This window comes from Cricetulus griseus (genome assembly GCF_003668045.3).
Source record: "Cricetulus griseus strain 17A/GY chromosome 1 unlocalized genomic scaffold, alternate assembly CriGri-PICRH-1.0 chr1_0, whole genome shotgun sequence".
In the NCBI taxonomy this organism is placed as follows: Eukaryota; Metazoa; Chordata; class Mammalia; order Rodentia; family Cricetidae; genus Cricetulus; species Cricetulus griseus.
This window is the reverse complement of record NW_023276806.1, coordinates 60,697,761-60,721,777: the sequence shown is the minus strand read 5'-3', so window position 1 is coordinate 60,721,777 and position 24,017 is coordinate 60,697,761. Positions and strand designations below refer to the sequence as shown.

The window sequence follows — 24,017 nt, the reverse complement described above, 5'->3', positions numbered from 1 at the left end:
AGTCAAGTAAAATATAATCTCTAATTGAAGCAGGCTTATCTTCTAATAAATTATGAGTATAATTATATACAATTCATACTATAAAAAAGGAGAGGAATTGACTAGATTTTACAAGAGAATAGATTAACCTTACTAAAGAATATACTCAAACCAATTAACCACAAAGGGGTAGCAAATTTGTTTATACATAGCAAGAAAGTGAAAAGAGTAAGAATTTATATACAAAGCCAGGTGTGGTGCACAGGAGGCAGAGGAAGATAGAATTTTTAGTTCAAGCCTGGTATACAGAGTAAAACCCTATAACAACTCCCTGACTCCAAAATGAAAAAATGGGCTAGAAAGATGGGCTAAGAGCACTTGCTGCTCTTGCAAAGGGCCTGGGTTCTGTTTCTAGCATTCCATGGGGCTTACAACAATCCTTAACTCCAGTCCAGGGGATCCAATGCCCTCTTTTAGCCTCTATAGGCCCCAGGCACAGATGCCATGCACATATAGACATTCCGGCAAAATACTAATAAAGTAAAATAAATAAATCTTAATCCCCCTGTCCCCCCCTAAAAATCCACAAAACCTATCCCCCTCAGGGGAATTTATTTGTTTTTGAAGTTTATACAAATCAAACTGCTACCTCAATGGAACATAACTGCTTCTGAAAATGCTTTACCTGAAGGGGTTGGGGAAACCCTCCCAACTTCTCTTTAAATACTCAGCTGGTGATCCCACCCAGAACCATGGCTGAAGTTCTTTTCATGGCACACACCAGTCTGAGTATCTAAAAATCAAAGATCTAGAAAGAAAACTAAGCTAATGGGGTGGGGGTGAGGGGTTACAAGACAGGGTTTCTCTGGGTAGTCCTGGAACTCACACTGTGTAGACCAGGCTGGCCTTGAACCACAAAGATTCAACTACCTCTGCCTCCTGAGTGCTGGGATCAAAGGTGTGCACCACCTGGCTACTTTGAGCTACTTTATTTAAAAGGATGTGTTTGTTACCTTTTAAACACTTCAGAGTTTCTGTGCTGCAAACATCCACTCTCATAGTTGACAACTGTTTCTCCTTCAATTCTATCTGATCTTCTGAGCGTTTGTACATCAATAATTCTTCAATGAGGGCCTGAGACTGAACACAGAGCACAATCAATTTTCATTCATAAGATCAAATATTCTCTCCCCTAGATATGTAAGACTAATAACTAGCAAAGCCCTAAGAGGAAAAAAACAATTTTCTTTTACATTTACTCAGACCAACAAAAAGCAATGTTCAATTCATGCCAAAATTATATTCTGAGTTACACACTTATTTTAAAACTTACTGTTAGGTTTTTTTTTTTTTTTTTTTTTTTTTTTTTTTTCCGAGACAGGGTTTCTGTGTGGCTTTGGAGGCTATCCTGGAACTAGCTCTTGTAGACCAGGCTGGTCTCGAACTCACATAGATCCGCCTGCCTCTGCCTCCCGAGTGCTGGGATTAAAGGCGTGCGCCACCAACGCCCGGTTTACTGTTAGGTTTTTTAAGACAGAATCTTACTATGTAGCCCTTGCTCCAAAGCCCTTGCTCCAAAGGCTGGCCTCAAATTTGTCCTTGCCTCCTGAGTGCTAGGATTAGCCTTCACAATCACAACCAGCAAGTTATAAAAACAAAACAAAAACCCTTTTATTCAAATTACCAATGTTCTTAACTTCTGATTTATTTTTATCATCTGTACATGTGTGTAGGTACATAGCATGAGCACGTGTAAAGGTCAGAGGCTAACTCCTGCAGAAGTCAGCACTCTCAATTCATCATGTGGATTTCAGGAATCATACTCCTGGTGGCTGTCTCCCCAGTCCCTATTATTCAATTTAATTTACAGATATGGGGTTAACACTGAAAAGAAAAGCCGCTTACAACATCTTTAAATTTAATTAGGTCTATAGTCTTGTGCTGTTCTAAGAAAATTTTAATTTAGTAGCACTAAATTTAAAAAAGAAGGCTCCCTAGTAACATGAACTAAGCAGAGAACTCAGCTGGCAACAGATGTTATAGAATGTTATTTCTCCACTAGGGAAACACACAGAATTCAAATGTAATCCTATTCCTAATCCTATTCTGGATTCCCCATGTACACATGAGCAAAAATAAATATGACTGGGAATTGTGGTTTGCAAGGTAAATAAATGGTCTTTGGTATACTTAACAAATTCTGGAACTTACCCGAAACTCAGCAACTATCTTGGATTTGAGAGCAGCTTTTGGATTCGTAGATGCTGTTGAATGAAAAAGAAAATCATTAATAATACAGCACAAAGACTTGACCAAATCCAGGATTCTGAGATGTAGATTTAAGGGTGTACTCTGCAAACATACAGCAGCCATGCACACATAAATCATAATATAATCCACAGTAAAATAATTGACTATGAAATTTAAGTACTCCTAAATATGGCCAACAGAAAAATAAACTATTTAGACAAGTCTAACAACTTACCTCCAACAGACTTGTTAAGTCCCAGAATTCATGATTTGGAGACACCGAGGTAGGTACATGAAGCACCTCCTTCTCCTAGTCTCATCAAATATAAGAAAATCTCAGTATTTCAATGTAAGAGTGTCCAGGAACAAAATATCCAATTAATCCTGAGCACTGGCCGAAGAAAATTATTATCAACTCCAATCTGGTTAAGTTTGGATTTTATTTATTTATTTATTAGCTGACTCAGTTCATGGCAACAAAAGGCTAAATGAATTATCACTGCAATTGAACTTTGGCCAAACTGATGGCTCCGTTGTTCCTAAGCATGCAATGAATGACCAAAAGGATGCCAGAGGATTCCCTTAACCATGATGAGTATCAGATGCTTGATGGAGCAAAACATCCCAACTCTCTTGTTTCACCTCCCAATTCTCCACTGTCCTTGACCTTGTTCCCTCCAAACCTTCCAGTCTCTCGACATTCCTCAGTTTGCCCACAACAGTCTAAACATGCAGCATTCCACTCCCTTGGTATCATGCTGGGTAAATACGACAAAACACACCAGGAGCTCCAGATAGAGAATGAGTTTCTGGCCAAAATTGGAGGCCCATGTCTAATCTGGTAGTGTATCCCCAAATCTGAAGGCTTTCATGGCTCTCAGAGAAATGCTTCTCAATGCCTAGTCTCCTCTTCAGCTCTGTGGTGTAACACCAGCCGCCTCTAACTTCGCACATCTCTGAATGTGGAAATTAGCCTGGGTACTAGCAAGCTTTTTTTTTTTTTCTTCTTTCAATCCCCCAACTACTCTTGGATCTTCGCTCAATTAAACCCTTTTTCTGCATTTCCTCTGTTTAAAAGTAGTTTTTAAAAGAAGTAACTTCATGCTGGCTTGATTAGTCTAAGTCACTGGGAATCGCCCAGGCCTGGGAATACAGGCTTGCCATGGTTTACGCCAGGTACGGTGTCAAATGGTCTACATTTTCTTCAGCTCCAAGAGGAGGAGGTAATTTTATATTAGTTGAGATTTTGTTCCTTACTTTGTGATTTCTTCCACTGCTTATTCGGTTGTTTGTTCAGATTCTCTTTCAGCTGCTTCTGAGTTTTGAAAGTGGTACCTGGAAAACATTGCAGTTTTTGCAGTCTGGCATTATGGGAAGCTGTTCTGTCTGTCCACTTCAGTGCGAAAATTGTGGCATGAAAAAAGGCAATCCAAGACTGTGTAGTTTCTTTCATTTTCTTTTATTTTTATAAAAACAAAAACAGAAAACACCCACCAAATCTAAGAAGCTATTAAATAATGTAATTTAACAATTAATGGAACCTCCAGTTATGAAAAAGAATTGGCAGAGGCTTAAAATAACAATTACTTTTGAACATTTTGAACAAAACACAAACTTATATGAAGGATTCAATAGCTTCTTAGACGGTGTTCTTTTAAAAGTAAAATTCTAGTGAAATGATGATCATGGCAATCATTATCATCAACTTCTATTTTGTGATTTAATCACATAAATGTTACATGTAAGAACTAATGTACTTAAAACATATACACACACGAGAGAACACACACACACACACACACACACACACACACACACACACACACACACGTGCAAGAATAGATACTACAAATCTAAGTCAAATACAGCTTAGAGATTATCCAAGCATTCTCAGCACCAAACAACTTAAAGATGTGAAACCATGCCCCAACTTTTCCCAACAGTAAGAAGGCAAAGCAGTATTTATTAAACACAACCAATGAATAGTTTTAAATACTTAATGAAAGCAAATACAGGAAAATAACCAGATGACTATCATCACTTAACATGCTTGATGTTTTTAATCAGCACAGACAAAGATCCAACTACCTATCCCAGCCAATTCTATTTTCAGTCTAGATATTCACATTTTTATATATTTAATTTTAAACAAATAAGGCCAGATTCTCTCAACCGTTTAGTATTATATAACAGGACTAGATCTATGGATGGAGACAGAATTGTAAAGACTGACTTAAATTCTTTTAGGAAAGAAGAGGAACTTACTTAAAGCTTCTCTCAATGCCACAATCATGTCTTCTGGGTACACATTTCTATCTTCCCAGATTTTAAAGATTCGCTCTATTGACTTAGAGACAGATGGATCCCTGGAAGAAAAGTAAATATAGAAATGAGGACACACCCTCAAACTAGTAATCTGTGAATAAAGTTACCAACAACTTCCTATTATGCAGATTTCTTGTGTTATATATTTTTTAATTTTCAGAAACAATCTGCTTATTTCTTTTATGTGTTTTATCTGCATGTACACACATGTGCCATGTGCATGCCTGGCACCCCAGGAGGACAGAAGTAGGTGCTGGATATCTTGGAACTGAAGCTAGGGATGCTTGTGAGTCACCATGTGGGTGCTGGGAACCAAACCTGGGTCCTCTGGAAGACTAGCAAGTACTCTTAACTGAGCTAATTCTCTACCCGTGTGTATGCCTTTAAATATTTATTCCTACACTGTTTATTGTTAAGGAAAATTTCCTTATCCAACATTTTATCAATGACTAAAATGAGGTTACAGGTAATAAACCTTAAGATGCTTGTGAAATACAAAGAGCTAATCAACACCTGGCATTACAAAGGGAAAGATGAATCTAAAGAACTAAAAATATGGACTAGAAAGATGGCACAGCAGGGCTGGAGAGATGGCTCAGAGGTTAAGAGCACCGACTGCTCTTCCAGAGGGCCTGAGTTCAATTCCCAGCAACCACATGGTGGCTCAAAACCATCCCTTATGAGATCTGGTGACCTCTTCTGGTGTGCAGATATACATGGAAGCAGAATGTTGTATGCATAATAAATAAAATCTTTAAAAAAAAAAAGAAAGAAAGAAAGATGGCACAGCTATTAAGACTATGCACTGCTTTTGCAGAGACCCCTGGGGCAGCTTAAAATTGCCAGTAACTACAGCTCCAGGGATCCACACCATCTTCTGGCCTTTAGGACACCCCACACATGTAGCATATACTCACATAGACACTTACATGGAGAGGGGAAAAAGGGGGTATTTATTTTTGTTTTTTGAGACAGGGTCTCAACTCTGTATCCTTGGCTGGCCTGTAACTCGATATGTAGACCAGGCTGGCCTTGAATTGAAGAGAGCCACCTCTGCCTCCCAAATGCAGGGATTAAAGTACATACTACCACCGTCAAGCATTTAATGCCAGCACTCAGGATGAAGAGGCAGGTCAATCTCTATGAGTTTAAGTCCAGTCTGGTTTACAGAGTGAGTGCCAGAAGAGGCTCCAAAGTTATACAGAGAAACCGTGTCTCAAAAAAAACAGACAAAAACAACAACAATGTAAAAAACGTACATATCACCATGTTTGGCATAAAAAGAAATTTGAGTTGGATATTGTCAACACACACTTTTAATCCCATCACTTGGGAGGCAGAGGCAGGTGGTTCTCTGTGAGTTTGAGGCCAGCCTGTTCTACATAGTGAGTTCTAGATCATCCAGGGTTATACATAGAAACCCTGTCTCAAAACAAACAAATGAATAAAAACCAGAACAACCCCCCAAGAGGAAAGAAAAATTAAAAAACAATTCTGTTTTAAGGAAGAGCTTGATAAAAAAAAAAGCAAAAATGGCCAGGCAGTGGTGGCGTGAACCTTTAGTCCCAGCACTTGGGAGGCAGAGGCAGAGGCAGAGGCAGAGGCAGAGGCAGAGGCAGAGAGGCAGAGGCAGAGGCAGAGGCAGAGGCAGAGGCAGAGGCAGGTGGATCTCTGTGAGTTTGAGGCCAGCCTGGTCCCCAGAGCAAGTTCCAGGACAGCCAGAGCTACACACAGAGATACCCTATCTCAAAAAACAAAAGAAAACAGCAAAACTCAATGGAGTTATGGTGGGGTGGTCCTGGTAATGCCAGCATAGGGGAGGCTGGGACATAAGGACCTTGAGTGTGAGATCATGCTGACCACTGCAAGAACCCACCAAGCCTGATGAACTGAGCTCTACCCATGGAACCCACATGGTGAAATGAGAATTAACTCCTGAAAACTGTCATCTTATCTGACCTCTACATGTATGCTATGGGATATGTACACACATACACAAGTAAATGTAATAATAAAACAAAAACAAAACAAATGGTGCCACAGAGAGTTGAGCAGTTAAAAGCACTTATTGCTTTTGCAGAGGGCCTAGTTCAGTTCCTTTCACCCATACGGAGCTTACAATTGCCTGCACTTTCAGCCCTAGAGGATCTGATGACCTCTCTAGCCTCCACTACCACCAGGAATGCATGTGGGGTGAGTGTGTATGTGTATGTGTATGTGTGCATGTACAGGAGCACGTAACATTCATATGCATGAATAAAACTTTAACAAACCAAAACAAAGAATGGCAGGTAGCATAGTGACAAAGCACTGGCCTAGCAAGTGCTCATATGGAAGACTCTGACTTCCATACTCAGCACAAAACAAAACAGAATACAAAAACCAAAATAACTGCATTAGGAAATACTGGGTTTTCTTCTTTTTAAGGTTTATTGGGAAAAAAAACAAAAACAAAAAAAGCATCAATCAACTCCATACTACAGCACATGTTCTAAGAAGAGGATTCCACCCCTAAAAAAGAAGAATCAATGAGCTACACCTGGTGGTATATGCCTACAACATCAGCAACCAGGATGCTCATTTCCACTTAAAGGCTAGTCTGGGGTACATAGCAAGACTATGCCTTTAAAAACAAAACATGGGCTAAGCATGGTGGTACACACCTTTAATCCTAGCACCACAGAGGTTCAAAGCCAGCTTGTTCTATAGAGTGAGTTCCAGGACAGCCAGAGCCATGTGGAGAGACTGTCTCAGAAAAACAAAACACACAACCACAAAATAAAAATCCAAAAGAAAAAAAGAGAGAGAAAAAGATAGGGTAGAGTAGGAAGAAGGAAAGAGAAAAGGAGGGGTCAAATTGGTATGATCTCAAAACTTAAAATAAGGACAAAAGAATGAGAGAATATTCTAACATTCTAATATATTCATCAAAAGACAAAGTAGAACCATAACTTTTTTGTTTTGTTTTGATTTTTGAAAGATTTTATTTATTTATTATGTATACAGTCTTTTGCCTGCATTCGGACTAGGCCAGGCAGTGATGCTTGTTTTGTTTTTTGAGACAGGGTTTTTTTTTTGTAGCTTTGGAGGCTGTCTGGAACTCACTCTGTAGACTAGGCTGGCCTCGAACTCACAGAGATCCACCTGTCTCTGCCTCCCAAGTGCTGGGATTAAAGACATGCGCCACCACGGCCCTGCAAGAACCATAACTTTTTAAGCAAATCTATCAAACTATATGGACACTAAAGTGTAAGATTAAAAAACTGCAGTTTTTTTGTTTGCTTTTCAAGACAGGCTATCTCTGTGTAGCCCTGGCTATCCTGGAACTCTCTCTGTGGACAAGGCTGGCCTCAAAATCACAAGAGATTTCCCCCTGCTTCTACATCCCAAGTGCTGATTATATTCAACTTTTATAAAACTCTAACTCTGATGTTTTCTAAAGGTTTATTAACTGGAACAGACAGACATATTTTATTTCTTCTCATATTTTTATGCTGAGATTCTTCCATTGCTTAAAAAATGTGTAAACTGGCCGGGCGTTAGGGGCCAGTGAGTTTGAGGCCAGCTTGGTCTCCAGAATAGGCTTCAAAACTACACAGAGAAACCCTCTCTCGGGGAAAAAAAAAAAAATGTGTAAACTGAAGAACACTAAAAATTAAACTACAAATGAGCACAGAGAAAGAAATGAAAAATAGAAATCCCCACACCTTGCTTTGCTTTTTTGAGACAAGGACTCATTGTGTAGCCCTGATGGCCTCAAATTCAAGAGATCTGCCTGACTCTGTTCCCCAGGTGCTGGAATTAAAGAACATGCCACTACTCCTGACCATGAACAAAATAGTTTATTTGGATATTGAAATATGCACAATTATTCAAGTCCTTGCTAATGGGGGCGGGGGAAAGAAAAATTTGAATTTTCTTAAATCCCAAAGCACAGTAAGGATTTACTTACTTCACCAGAGCAGCCGCTTCGGGAAGGACATCAGCAAACGATTCACGGAATATGATTGCATTTTTCCTTTTACAATTCTGTATGACGTCATTGGCAAGGTAAAAGAGATTCAAACGGTGGGGATATGTAGCTAGAGATGAAAGACAAAAAAATTACTTTATACTTAGTACAACCTATTCCAAATATATTGTTTTCAAACAGCTAACGTTTTTAAAATTACTTTTTATTATTTTAAGCTTATGGGTGTTTTGCCTGCTTGTGTATCACATGCATACAGTACCCATGGAGACCAGTAGAGGGCATCAGAACAGCCAGTGCTCCCAACCTGTGAGCATCTCACCAGCTCCAATTAACTGTTTTTATATGAACTAACTAATTATATGGATGGAATGGTGAATAAACAATTAAGTAATGGATTAATTTATCAAATGTACTAAAACCCTAAACCATTTGAGGTTAAATTTCTGTTCAAGGAACTCTTCAAGTACATTATCTCACTCTGCAGATGTTTGGCACTAAATCCTTTAGTGGCTTTAGAGAGGCCAAGACAAAATAAAATTGTTTCTCTAAATATTTGGGGCGGAGGGGGGGGGAGGGAGATGAATAAACTCAGACTGTTACAAAAGTACAAGTTCTATTTACTGGCTGAAGATATTTTAATTATCTGAGTGTTCTGGGGGTAATCTGACTCCATAGATGCATGAGTTAAGCTTTTCAAAGGCTCAACCTACCTAAGGTTCACTGTCATGTGCTAGGCAATTCCAATATTTGCATAGATGACCCATGTTTCTATGATTCCGAAGGTTTCTCAATCCCAAATTCAGTAACTTCTGAGATCTCCCCATACCCCTTTCTCTTTTTATATTCTCTATTTCCACTATACTGGTCTACAATTTCAGACATCAGTTCATTTTCTAACTCCTCAAACTCTTTCAGAATTCACTTACTTCTGTTAATTCCAGAGTATCTGATACATTATTTAAATTTAAATAAATAATAATAACTAAATAAATTTAAATAAATATTTAAAATTAAATTTAAATTATCAAATCCCTCATTTTCTTTTCCTTCTCTACCTAATTTAGTTTTCTACAACATGCATTCAACAAAATCCTAAATTTGGATTATTCTACAAGAATGCTTTTACTGTACCTTTCTTTGCTGTTTTTTTTTAAGATTAGATTTATTCATTTTATTTGTGTTTGGCCTGTATGTATACATGTGCATCATCTCTCCAGCCCCTTCTTTTCTCTTCCTTCCCTCCCTCTCTCCCTCCCTCCCTCTCCAAGGTGTGGTGGTTTGAATGAGAATGGCCCCCATAGGCTCATATATTTGAATGCTTAGTCACCAGGGAATAGAAATCTTTGTAGGATTAGAGGATTTTGGAGGTGTGGCCTTGTTGGAGGAAGTGTGTCAAATGGGGGCAGGCTCTGAGGTTTCAAAAGCCAACTCCAGGCCCAGTCAGAGTCAGTCTCTCTGTCTCCCCTGTGGAACAGGATGTACTTCTCAGCTAATTCATGACCACTCCTTCCGGCCAGCCACCACGCTCCTCCCTGCCATAATGATAATGGACCATGCATCTGACACTAAACAAGCCTTCAAATGCTTTTTTTTTTTTTTATAAGAATTGCCTTTATCGTAGTTTTTTTCACAGCAATCAAACAGTGACTGAGACACAAGGTCTCACTCGATCTATGAGCCTGGGATTTGGAGGGTGGACCAGGCTGGCTTCAAACTCTGGAAATCTGCCTGCCTCTACCTCCAGAGTTCTTTTCTGTTTTTGAGGTAGAGTCTTGTATAGCTCAAGCCAGTCACAAATCCCTGATCCTCTGGACTCCACCTCCCAAAACTGACATTGCGGGTGTGTGCTACCAAGCTTTTGCTGCACCTTAATTCTGCTGTTAGAGTCTACTTTAGGGAAAGTATACCAAGAAGGGGAGTAAAGTCCTCTGAGCTCAATTCCCTTCCTCAACTGGACCCTAGGGTTAACAATGCCTCCTCATGATCTTCAACATTTGCTCTAAGACGGTATTCCACAATATACCATGCATCGTACCCTCTACAGTACTACAGCTCTCTCAGTCTTAGGAGATAAGCATACACAATATTTTTATAAACAAAGTAGAAACCATTAAATGAGAATTATCTTCTCTTAAAACACAAGAAGCATCCCGATCTCATTACCCAGAGGAATTCTGACACTCTCAGTGGAAGCCTGAGACGCTGAACAACTAAAAAGTTCAAAACAAAGACAGACAAGCGGCAGCAACAACCCCAACCACCAAATCAAAAAATAAAACACTGATCCAGGGGTGGTGGCATATGCCTGCACTCCCAGGCCTAGCGAGTGAGGAAACAAAGGCAGGAAGACTAAGGTTTCAGGGTCATCCTAGTGTTAAATAGCAAGTTTGAGGTTATCCTGGGACATATAAGACCCTGTCTCGAAACAACAAAACTCCTAAAATACTAATAACTGGAGAACACAGGAGTTCTCTGTAATAGTCTTAAAGTGTTTTTGAAATTTGAAATTTAAACTCTTGGATTACAGGTATGATCTTAATTTCAAACTTCAAAATTAACTTACCAATATGACATATTTGATTTATTTTTTACCTGTCTTGCCTTTTCTCAAGAACTTTAAGCCTCTAAAACTGGATTAGAGGTATAGTTCCATGGTAAAATAGCTAAACTAAGAGTGATGAACGGGGCAGTGGTGGTGCATGCCTTTAATCCCAACACTGAGGCAGAGGTGGGTATCACTGGGAGTTCAAGGCCAACCTGACCTAAATAGGACGCTCCAAGGCAGCCAGGACTTAGACCTGTCTCAAAAAGAAAAAGAAAAGGGAAATCAAGATTACTCAGATTCCCTGGGGTTTGATTGGGAGGATTGTTTCCTAGCCTAATCCCTAAGAGAGCAAGGATTTTGCGAGTTTTACTTACTGCTGGATTCTAATCAGTTTTCCATATCTATTTTTTTGTTTGTTTTACTTTTTGAGCCAAGGGTCTTACTAAATTAGCTCAGGCTGTCCTTGAACCGTTGCAAATGCAAGAATTGCAGGCCTCCCCCTGCATCCATGTACGGGGGTGGGGGGTGGGGTCTTGCTCCTATGAGGCAAGTAATCTACCAATAACACCCTAAACTAACCCTTTCAAAATTTTTTTAAAAGTCTTGAGATATAGTCTCTAAATTTCCCAGTCTATCCCATAAATTTGGGATTGTCCTAGTTCAGCCTCCAGAGTGTGCCACCATACTTAAGTTCCTATTTCTTTTTAAGATTTTATTTATTTATTATATATACAACATTCTGCTTCCACGTATATGTGCACACCAGAAGAGGGCACCAGATCTCATAACAAATGGTTGTGAGCCACCATGTGGTTGCTGGGAATTGAACTCAGGACCTCTGAAAGAGCAGTCAGTGCTCTTAACCTCTGAGCCATCTCTCCAGCCCCCAGTTCCCAGTTCCCAGTTCCCAAATGAAGGAAAAATGAGAAGAAAAATTCAGAGGAAAAGAAAAGGAAAACAATGAGTAGCCTTAATTTATCTTGGTTAGTCACCCTCTAAGGCTTCTGATATGACAGCATAGGTTAGACAGACAGGGCCTAGACCCTGTCTAACATAAGGAGGCTATAAAAGAAATGAATCCAGACAGAGTCATTGTTGCAAAATTAACCCCTCAACATGCTCAAGCTAAGCGCTCAAGTTTTTATTTTTTAGTTTTTTAAATCACTATGGAGAAGAAAGAGGCTAACAGGAAAATGCGGGCTATTCATTTTGTTTAAGATAGAGTCTCTCTCATACCATCCAAGCTGGCCTCAATTTGTTATGCATTTTAAGGATGACCTTGAGCTGAACCTCATGCCTCTCACCTCCCTAAGTGTGATTACAGGTGTGTACCAACCTGCCCAGTTTTATGAGGTTGTGGGAATCAAATCCAGGGCTTTGTGAAGCACCCTAAGCAAGCACTATCAAATGAACTACATTTCCAGCTGCTGGATTGCTGATCTAAATGTAGTAATATAAAAATAAAACTGTTAACCTGGTAGCAGAAAAACTAGGTAAATTTAACGATAATATTAATATTTTATGTCTACTTGTCAAAGATGTTCAGGGGCAAAACCAAAAGATGGCTCAGCAGCTAAGGACAATTGCTCCTTTTCTAGAAGACCAAGGTTCACAACTGTTTGTGACTAAGGGTTCTCTTATAACCATACTTTGAGTACTGCAGGCACGGGGTACATACATATATTCAGGCACTTACACAAACACAGTAAATAAATAAATATTAAAAATAAAAGGTTAATCGAGGGCTGGATGGTTCCTTGGTTAAGAGCACTAGCTGTTTTTACAGAGGACCAGAATTGGGTTCCCAGGACTCACACAGCCCTAGGGGATCTGATGCCCTATTCTGGCTTCTGTAAACACAAACATGGTACACAGACCTATATGCAGGCAAAACACTCATACACATATAATAATAATAATAATAATAATAATAATAATAATAATAATAGTAAATTTTAAATGGTCAAGGACAAAGGCAATTAAACAGAAAAAAATCTGGGACCATAGAGAAATGCTAAAAAAGAAATGGAAAAACAAGTATCTTTATAAAGACAAAGAGACAGAACAAGTAGAAAGTACAATTTTTCCTAAATTTGTTGGTGTTCCAACAAATACTTAGAAAATTTAACTGTTTACTTGTTGAATGAATGCAATGTTATCAATTATATTTTATAGACTCATATTTCTTAGCAAGGTTTTTATGGGAAAAAAAAGCTGGGTGTATTGACATATGCGTTTAGTCTTAGCACTTGGGAGGCAGAGACTCAAATGGACCTCTGTGAGTTCAAGGCCAGCATGATCTTCATAGTGAGTTCTAGGACAGCCAAAGCTACAAAAAGAGACCCTGTCTTGACAATGAATAAATATTGTGGATATTGTAATTAGCAAACAATTTCAGATACTTTCAAGTCCAATTTCATCTTAGGTCATACTTACAGAACCTAAGTCCTTAGTAAGTTGATTTTAATATACACTGAAAAGGAGAACCATATCCAACCTAAAATTCCAAGTAGTCTAAATTATATAAGACACCATCAGTCCAGGGGCCATGGAGATGGTTCATTGCTCAGACTTCCACCTCTCTCTCTCTCTCTCTCTCAAACACACACACACACACACACACACACACACACACACACACACACACTGAAAGAACGAATGACTGAAATTAAAACAAAAAAACACCACCAGTCCAGGGACTAGGGAGATGACTAATGATAACAGTGCTTACTGCTCAAGCATAAGGTTCTGAGTTTGAATTCATAGTGGGATGTGAATTCAAAGCTGGGGATGGCTAGGCATGCCTGTAATCCACCCCAGTGATAGAGACAGGTGGATCCCAGGAAACTGCAGGAAAAAAACTTAGGGGAAAGACAAGCTTTAGTTTCAATGAGAAATTATCTCAAGGGAATAATAAAAATGATAGAGTGGAACAGCAAATGACTTCCCCACACATATACATGAGTATACACATGTATAAACCACACACATGAAAAAGAAAAACAGACATCAGTCCACCAAGGTCCACTCAAGAACATTTACTGTTTTTCAGAAATGTAGCTCATAAATTAGCTCTAACAGTCAAAAGAGAAGTAGAATCTAAATACTTGTTAATAGAGCTGACTTACTAAATCTTAAAAAATGAACATATCCATTATCAAATGGAAAGACCTTCAAAAAAATTTTAAAGATGGTTTAAATGGCCTCCCAGCACTTGGGAGGCAGAGGCAGGTGGAGCTCTGTGAGCCTGGTCTATAAGAGTTAGTTCCAGGACAGCCTCCAAAGCCACAGAGAAACCCTGTCTCGAAAACCAAAAAAAAAAAAAAAAAAAAAAAAAGGTTTAAATGCTAAAGGAAAACAAAAAACTAGTGTGTCGGCTTTGAATTTTAATTTTCTGAAGAGAAACATAATATGGTTGCTGTGTAACTGGTCTCCATAATCTCATAGTGAGTGGCTCTATGGTATGATTAGGAGGTGTGGCCTTGTTGGAGTGGGTGTGGCCTTGTTGCATTCCTGGGGGCTTTGTTGTTGTTTTTAATGTGCATGGATGTTTTGCCCTCATGTATGCTTTGGTGCCATATGCATGCCTGGTGCCCTCAGTGGCCAAAAGATGGTGATAGAACTGGGGTTAGACAATTGTGAACCCCTATGTGGGTATAGGAATTGAACCAAGGTCCTCTGGAAGAGCAGCTAATGCTTTTAATCACTGAGCCACCCTTTTAACCTGGTTAACTGCACTCTTAAAGCTTATACATATCACAGAATCTATCTCGCTATGTTCCACAGTCTTTCATATTTTTTCCTTTCTTTTTTGAGACAGAGTCTCATTCTGTAGCCCTAGCTGTCCTGGAACTTGCTGTGTATGCTGTTTTCCTGGAACTCACAGAGATCCTCCTGCCTCTGACTTCAGAGAGCTGCGATTAAATGCATGAGCCACCACATCAGGCCTCTCAGGATGGGTTTTTTTGTTTGTTTGTTGTTTGTTTTTCAAGACAGGGTTTCTCTGTGTAGCTTTGGAGCCTATCCTGGCACTCGCTCTGGAGATCAGGCTGGCCTCGAACTCACAGAGATCTGCCTGCCTCTGCCTCCCAAGTGCTGGGATTAAAGGCGTGCGCCACCAACGCTCGGCTCTCTCAGGATGTTTTTAATTCAAAAATATAATCTTCTTGACCTACAAAATGGTATACAGTAATTAATTCACCTGACTTTTAAAACAAATTCCACTACTGAAATGGGGTCATGGTTATGAATATCTTTAATCCCAGCATTTGGGAGGCAGAAGGAGAAGTAGGCGGATCTCTAGGTTAGAGGCCAGCCTGGTCTACATAGTGAGTTCCAGGACAGCCAGGGCTACACAGAGAAACCTTCTCTAGAACCCCTCCACCCCCCTCAAAACAATCCACTAAAGGCAGGCAGTGGTGATACATGCCTTTAATCCCAGTGCTCAGGAAGTTGAGGCAGGTGAATTTCTGAGTTCAAGGACAGCCAGGACTACACAGAGAAATCTTGTCTCACAAAAGAAAACACTAATACAAATTTAGTGTTAATTTGGGTTTATTCCCGTAATTACTAATGTTTGTGCTCAGCACTATATGTGGTTGTTTATGCCTTCATCAAAGATGATTTATTTTCCTTCTCCCAAAGAAATCGTCTTTAAAACTCATTACCTGGGGCTGCATAGACAGCTTAGGGTTTAAAAGCATTTGATGCTCTTGTAAAACACTCAAGTTTGGTTCCAAGAACCTACTTAACTCCAGATGCCTGGGTTCTGACACCATTTTCTAAACTCCTTGGCCATGAACATACACACATGCCCAAGCACATGAACACACTCTCTTAAAAAAAGAAATATTAGGGCTGAAGATATGGCTCAGTGATTAAGAACAATAATCTTACAGAGCATTGGGTTTCAATTCTTAGCAGCTCATAATTATACTCCAATTCCTGGTGATCTGATGTCCCATTCTGACCTCTGTGAGCACTAGGCATACATGCAGTGCACAGACATACATGTAGGCAAAACACTCACACACACACATTAAAAAAAAAATTAAACTATTAAAAAAACCAAGTAACCCCCCAAAAAAGATACCTTAATTCAAACCCAACACCAGGTAGCCCCTCTTGTCCAGCTGTATGACCCTTCCAAACACTGCTTTCCTCATTAATACAAGATGCTAATAATAGTTTGTATCTGTTTAAAACAGTTGTCAAGTCCACCATCTGATACATGACTGCTAAAAATATGAACACACAGTTTGCTTCTGAGTGATGTGATTGATTGATTTTATATATATATATGTATGTATGTATGTATGTATGTATGTATATATATATGACACTACACAATTCTTCTCAGGCGCACGACAGACACCAACCCCATCTAGTTCAATTTTCTCTTATTACCCATTCTTCCCAAATTTCTGGCCACTAAAGATGCAAAGAACTTATCTTCTGAATTATTCCTCTAATTATACCCACAACATTCAAGTGTCACGCCTGTCAAGTTCTACTTTCTATATAGTTCTAGGATATTTCTCCTCTGTTTTAATTCAAACATTTTTGGGCAGATTATGTAATAGCCTTCTAACATTTCTTTACTATATGTCACTATGTAGTTCAGGCTGGCCTTTTACTATTATTTTAGTAACCAATATCAGTTTCAGATACTGCAGTTTGTTCTCCTCTTTTAAATAACAGAGCACAGAATTTTTTCCTTTTATATGAGACAGGATCTATGTAGGCCAGACTGGTCTTAAACTATGTAATCAACTAGTCTTCAACTCGTGATCCTCCGGCCTCCATTCCCAAGTGCTGAGCTATATAGACCAGGGATACGTCTGGCTTCACAAAATACAATAATATTGGTATAACACAGCAGCAGCTTCATATCTTTCCCACTAACTCACTGTCTAGCTCAGGCTGCCTGTAACTTGGTATGTAGCTTAGGCTGGCTCTGATCTTGTTTGGATCCCCTGGTGCTGGGATTACAGGTACATACCAAGATTCATTATTTGATTTTTTTTTTTAATAGGGCCTCACCAAGTAGTCCTAGCCAGCAACAATCTCAAAAACCCACCTGCCTCTGCCACCACACCAAACTAATTTCTTGCTTGTTTTAATGTCACATATCCCTAATCTCACTTTCACCACAAGTCCTACCCTGTTGCCACCAAGCCTGGGAAACTCCCCTAACTCACTTCTCTATTATGATCATCGCCTTTTCAACTTTGAAGTCAAGAGTACTGGGCATGTATCTCGGGAGAGCATAACAATGCCTTGGGTTTAATTTCTGGCACCCCCTTCATACCTCAGAATATGGACCTAAGGAGAAAGAATTATATCATGATTGGAGCAATGGTTCCTAAATTAGCCAAGAAAAAGTTAGAAGTTCAGTCTTCTTTTCTTTTTCTTTTTGGAGGCACAGGCTCATATAGCATAGTTTATTCCAACTTATTACTAAGCCAGGAATGACCCTGAAATCTTCTGCCTCCGCTTCTAAGTTCAGCAATTTTGAAGTGCTAGCCAAACAAATGGATCTGAAAGAACTACTTACTCGAGAGGGTTAAATGTGGCAGAAGATAATGAAATCCAATGCAGCCAAGTACAGTGCATGTAGCAACTACAAAGGTGCTTCAGGCAAAGACCAAACTCAGATGCAAAGCCTGCAGCAGCTAATGATTGACCTTTGAAATTATTTTTATTTTATGTGTATGGGTATTTTACCTGCATGTATGTCTGTCTGAGTTACGTGTGTGTGTGTGTGTGTGTGTGTGTGTGTGTGTGTGTGTGTGTGTGTGTGTGTGTGTGTGTGATGCCCAAGGCCAGAAGATGGTGTCAGATTCCCAGAACTCAAGTTACTCAGAGAGTTTTAGGCCATGTGGATGCTGGGTCCTCTGGAGAGAAGCAAATGCTCTTAACTGCTGAGCTACCACTCAGTCCCAGGAGCTAGTGATTTATACTTTAACGATAGTCTATGTTTTCATACATTTTCACAAGCTCCAGTTTTTATTACATGCCCTAGAATATGATCATGTATGATGTATTAAATATCTGGGCCTTGCTAGATTGATTTCAGCTTTATAAATTCTAAAGGTTTTGAGTAAAATCCACTTAAAATTTGAGGAATTTGGTAGTGTATACCTGTACTCTCAGCACTGACATGCAGGGGGATCACTGTGAGCTCAAGACCAGCCTGGTCTACATAGTGAGTTCCAGGCTAGTCAAGGCTGCATTGTGAGACCCTTTCTCAATACAAAAACTAAGCAAAGAGCTCAAGGACAGCCTGGGCTACATTAAGACCTTACACTAAGACTGAAAGGTTAAGAGTACTGGCTGCTCTTCCAGAGATCCTGAGTTCAATTCTCAGCAACCAAATGGTGGCTCACAACCATCTATAATGAGATCTGGTGCCCTCTTTTTTTTTTAAAGTTTTTTTTTTTTTTTAAAGATTTTATTTATTTATTTTGTATAGTCTTCTGCCTGCATGCCAGCAGAGGGCACCAGATCTCATTTTAGGTGGTTGTGAGCCACCACGTGGTTGCTGGGAATTGAACTAAGGACCTCTGGAAGAACAGTCAGTGCTCTTAACCGCTGAGCCATCTCTCCAGCCTGAGATCTGGTGCCCTCTTTTGGCTTGCAGGCATATATGCAGGCAGAACGCCGTGTATACATAATAAATAAAAAATCTTTAAAAAACGGCATTCTTGGGCTGTAAAGACTGCAGTTAAGAACACTGGCCATTCTTTCAGAGAACTCAGGTTTGCCACCCCTGCCCCTCTTATTCACAGTAACTCCAGTTTTTAGGGGCCAGGTACTGTGATGATATTTATGATTTATTAAAGCTTGCCTGAGGATTCAGAAAGCAAAGTCAGACACAAGCCATAGAAGCGAGACACACACACACACACACACACACACACACACACACACACACACACACACACACACACACACACCCTTCCTTTAATCCTAGGACTCAGATCCTAGACAGATCTCTGTGAGTTCAAGACCACCCACATCTACACAAGATTGATCCACTCCTAAAGAGAAACAGCTCACACAAAGATGATCTCAGGACCTGAGATCATACACCTTTAATCTCAGCATTAGGGAGGTATATAAGACAGCAAGACATTCAGTCTCAGGATTCTATAGCTATGCTGAGGAGAGGCAGCAGGATCAGCCTATTCAGCCTGAGGAAGAGCTACTGGTCCACTACTTTGCTTTTCTGTTCTTCAGCTTGAAGTTTGAACCCCAATATCATATCAGTCTTGAGCAACACGGTACACACACACACACAACACACACACACACACACACACACACACACACACACACACACACACACACACACACACACACACACACACACACACAGAGTAACTCCAGTTCTTAGGGGTCTGGTAACTTTTCCTGGTCTCCATAAACATTTTTCACACACGATGCACAGACATACACGTAGGCAAAACACCTATGCACATAAAATTAAGGGTTAAAAGTTGGGTTTTTAATTAAAAAAAAAAAAAAAAAGGCATTCTCGGGGCTGGAGAGATGGCTCAGTGGTTAACAGCACTGGCTGCTCTTCCAGAGGACCCAGGTTCAATCCCAGCACCCACATGGCAGCTCACAGCTGTCCGTAACTCCAGTTCCAGAGGATCTGACATCTTCACATCAATGCACATGAATAAAATTAAATAAATTTAAAAACTGCATTCTCAACAGCACCATATTTTGGGAGATGCATGATCATAAATCTCCAGTGCTATTTTGTCACTACTTTGCTATATTCTATGCACACTTATTTGTTCACACATGTCCTGTAGTCTGAGAAACCTAAGATGATAGAAATAAATTATTTTATTTAACTCTAATAATAAATAATAAATAGAAATAAATTAATTTATTTTGTTCAACTCTAGAGATTGAGCCAAGAGTCTGAGACATGCTGAACAGTTTGCCTATGAGTCATATCCCTAGTTCTTGATATTCATAACCTAGTTGATCCTGTAATACATTTGTACGAGAATGCTCTACAAATGAATTTCAAATGCTCTTCACTCTCCTGTTACCAGGCTTTTACTTGTTGGGTCTAATCTTAAAACTCTTGTCTCAAGATGGACCCTCCCACTTCAGCATTTTAAGTACGTGGAATTACAGACATGTGGCACCATGCGCAGATCATCTCATTTTCTAAAGATTTATTCAGCCAGGCAGTGGTGGCACACACCTTTAATCCAGCATTGGGGGGGGGGGCAGAAGCAGGTGAATCTCTATGAGTTTGAGGCCAGCCTGTTTACAGAGCGAGTTCTAGGACAGCCAGATGACACAGAGAAACCCTGTCTCGAAAAACCAGGAAAAAAAATCTATTCATTTTTGTTTATGCCTATGTGTGTTTGCTTGTTCAACTCTCTGGAACTGGAGTTACAGATGGGTGTGAGCTAATGTGTGGGTGCTGGTCTTTTCCAAGAGCAGAAAGCACTCTTAACTGCTCTAGCTGCCTACCACCAGGTTTTAAAAATATCATAAACCAGGAGTGAGACTGAGGCTGTAGTTCAGTGGCAGAGAGCTTGACTAGCATACATGAAGCCCTAGAGCCAATCCCCAATACTGCCAAAAGTTAAGTATTAAGTAAATGAATAAACTGGTGTGATACTACTTACCAGTAAACCCAGGACCAGGGAAATGGAGGAAGAGCAGAAGCTAAGCTCATCCTCCACTACAGAAATCAAGACTAGTCCTGACTACATATATACCTTCCTTAATCCCAGCACTTGGGAGCCAGGTGGACTTAAGTGAGTTCGGGCCAGCTAGGGTTATATTGTGAAAAAGCAAAAACCAAAAAAGGAGGAGGAAGAGCTCTCAAAGTGAGATATGGGTTCAGAATTAAAAATCCATTAATCGTCAGGCGGTGATGGTGCACAGCTTTAACCCCAGCACTCGGGAGGCAGAGGCAGGTGGATCTCTCTGAGTTCGAGGCCAGCCTGGTCCTTTCTATGCTGTATGCTGTCTCACTTGAGTACTGGATGTGCCGTGGTAAAGCAAACAGCCTTGGTTGGGAACTACCTTTTAACTGGGGGTGGAGAGTGTCATGTCTCATATGTACATATAAAAAGTATGTACATATAAAAAATAAGCTAGTATCTTATAAGAAGGCTATTAAGAAAAGAAAACAGGTTATATGATAAGAAGGCAGGGAAGAGCTGGAGAGATGGCTCCACAGTTAGGAGCACTGGCTGTTCTTCAGAGGACCTGGGTTTAATTCCCAGCACCCACATGGCAGCTTGAACCTATCTGTTAATTTTAATTCTAGGGCTCTGACATCTTCACAGAGACATACATGCAGACAAAACACCAATGAACATAAAATAAAAATATATTACATAATAATAATAAAAAAAGACCAGGTGGTAGTGGCTCACACCTTTGATCCCAGCACTCAGGAGGCAGAGGCAGGTGGATCTCTGTGAAGCCAGCCTGGTCTACAGAGTGAGTTCCAGGATGGCCAGAGCTACACAGAGAAACCCTGTCTTGAAGGACGAATTTCAAATATCTCAACTTAAATAGTTTGAAGATTTTAGTTTTTACTCTTGAGATCATATGCTTCTAGCTCTAACAGTTTGTAAAAAGTAATTATACCAATGGCAGCATTTTATGCTCTTTGGCAAAATAAGTTGACAAACTTAAGATTTCACACATTAAAAAAACAAAAAAAACAAAAACTAAATTTGGGAGACAGTTCAGTTGGTGAAAGTACTGAAATGGGTGAGGTGGCTCTCTAGGGCTCCCTGGCAAGGCAACCAAGTACTATGCTAATGCTAGTGAGAGATCCTGTCTTAAAAAGGGCTGGGGACCCTCAGCAGTTACGAGCATGGAAATGTGCAGCTCTTTCAGAGGACTTGGGTTAGACTGCCAGCAACTACATGGGGGTTCACGACCATGTGTGACTCCAGTTCAAGAGGTTCTGATGCCATCTTCTGACCTCTTTGGGCACAGCATGCACATAGTATACATACATATATGCAAAGAACTCAAACACATTAGAAAAAAAAAAAAAAAAAGAGGTGGACACCACCAAGGATGCTCTCTGGATGAAGGCTACCTAGTATACCCATTCATATGAACATACACACACATAAGTTAGTTGAGCTGGATACAGTGGTACACATCATAACCCCACACTAGGAAAGTAAGACAGGGGAAATGCTAACAGTTTTTGACTAACATGGGCTACATACATAATTCCTCATTTCAAAATTGAACAAAAGGAAGCAGCAGTAGTTTGCCCCACATATTGTTAGGTCCTGTGTTCAATTCCTAGTGCCATAAATAAATAAACAAATAAATAACCTGGTGGCTGGACTTCTAACCCCTGGCACCTATATGGTGGGAGGAGACAGCCAAGGTCCTGCAAACTGTCCTCTGACCTCCACATAAATGCCATAGCATGCAAACATGCCTGCACACATGCAAAACACACAATGAATGAATGAATGAATATAGACATCCTGTACACTGGCCCAGTCTGATATGTGTAGTTCTCACCCTTCATCAGTAAAGCTTCTTTCAGCAACAGACACCACAACTCGTCAAACCACAGAAAATAAGGGGCTGTGGGTTGGGGTTGCCCAACCAACACATCTACCTCACAATTCCTATACCTAAGGTCCAATGAATATCCTGAAAGCAAATACAAAGATTTAAGAGCCAGAGGCACAGGACACCTATTGCTAAATAGTGTCCCCTAGGGATGGCAGGGAAAATAAACCAATAAAACCTCAAAAAAAAAAAAAGGTTGCCTGAACAAGATCAGCATAATGACAGCACAGTTGATATGCTAACTTGGACAGCAAAATTTCCCTATGGCCCTACCCCTACATAAAGAGCTACAGGTGGTCAATGGCTACTGAGACAAGAAAAACTAGTTTCCTCCATGGATGAGCCCTATACATGTACATAGTTAACTGGAGTCAGTAGGTATATATACATGTACACACACACACACACACACACACACACACACACACACACACACACACACACACACCAATAATTAGAGACCATGAATTTGGACATAGGAGGAGTTTAGAGGGAAGGAAGGGGTGGGAGTGATGTATGAAGTCTCAAAAAAGGGGGTAGGGGCTTTGAGATGAACAATACTTGTTCTTGCAAAGGAACCAGGTTTCTAGAACCAATATGATGGTTCACAACCACCATAACTACAGTTCCATGGAATGTGACCCCCTCTTCTGACTGTCACCAAGTTCCAGAGACAGACGGTTCACATACACACATGCAGGTAAAACATTCATACACAAAAAATCAGAAGAAAAAAACTTAAGGGATGATGGGCTAGCAAGGGTGCTCAGGAGTTAAGAGTACTGGCTGCTCTTCCAAAAAAAACCCAGGTTTGATTCTCAGCACCCACATGGCAGCTCACAACAGTCTTTAACCCCAGTTCCTGAGAATCCAACAGACAAACACACATGCAGGCAAAACACTAATGCAATGCCAGGCAGTGATGGCATGCCTTTAATCCCAGCATTTGGGAGGCAGAGGCAGACAGATCTCTGTGAGCTCAAAGCCAACCGGTTCTACAAAGAGTTCCAGGACAGCTTGGAATGTTACACAGAAAAACTCTGTCTCAATAACAAAACAACAAAAAATTATCTTTATCTTTGAACTCAGAGATCCACCTGCCTCTGCCTCCTGAGTGCTGGGATTAAAGGTGTGTGCCACCAATGCCCGGCCTAAAAATTATCTTTATCTTACCCTGAAAGTTTTAATGTTTCAAAGCAAAGAGGAATAGTTGCCTTTCTAAAGGGAGTAACTAGATTCTACTACTACTTTCTGTACAAGATGTATATTTCTCCTGTTCTCCAATTAAAATCAGTGGGGGTGTTGGAATCTGCAATACCACAAAACACCAACTATTGTTCTTTTCTA

General features: G+C 40.0%; 1 protein-coding gene across 8 annotated transcripts in view; it reads right to left on the bottom strand.

Moving 5' to 3' along the window:
• The window catches only part of Rprd2 (regulation of nuclear pre-mRNA domain containing 2), a 61,076-nt gene that overhangs the window by 26,433 nt on the left and 10,626 nt on the right, over window positions 1-24,017 (bottom strand). For 4 of the 8 annotated variants that reach the window (XM_027393648.2, XM_027393649.2, XM_027393650.2 and 1 more), the window contains exons 2-6: window positions 8,507-8,636; window positions 4,495-4,595; window positions 3,487-3,564; window positions 2,191-2,243; window positions 993-1,119 (exon numbers count right to left, since the gene is read on the bottom strand). In XM_027393648.2, coding sequence (XP_027249449.1) covers window positions 993-1,119; window positions 2,191-2,243; window positions 3,487-3,564; window positions 4,495-4,595; window positions 8,507-8,636 — 489 coding nt within the window. The remainder of the gene's footprint in view (window positions 1-992; window positions 1,120-2,190; window positions 2,244-3,486; window positions 3,565-4,494; window positions 4,596-8,506; window positions 8,637-24,017) is intronic. The other 4 variants (XM_027393651.2, XM_027393652.2, XM_027393654.2 and 1 more) reach the window with 1 other exon arrangement.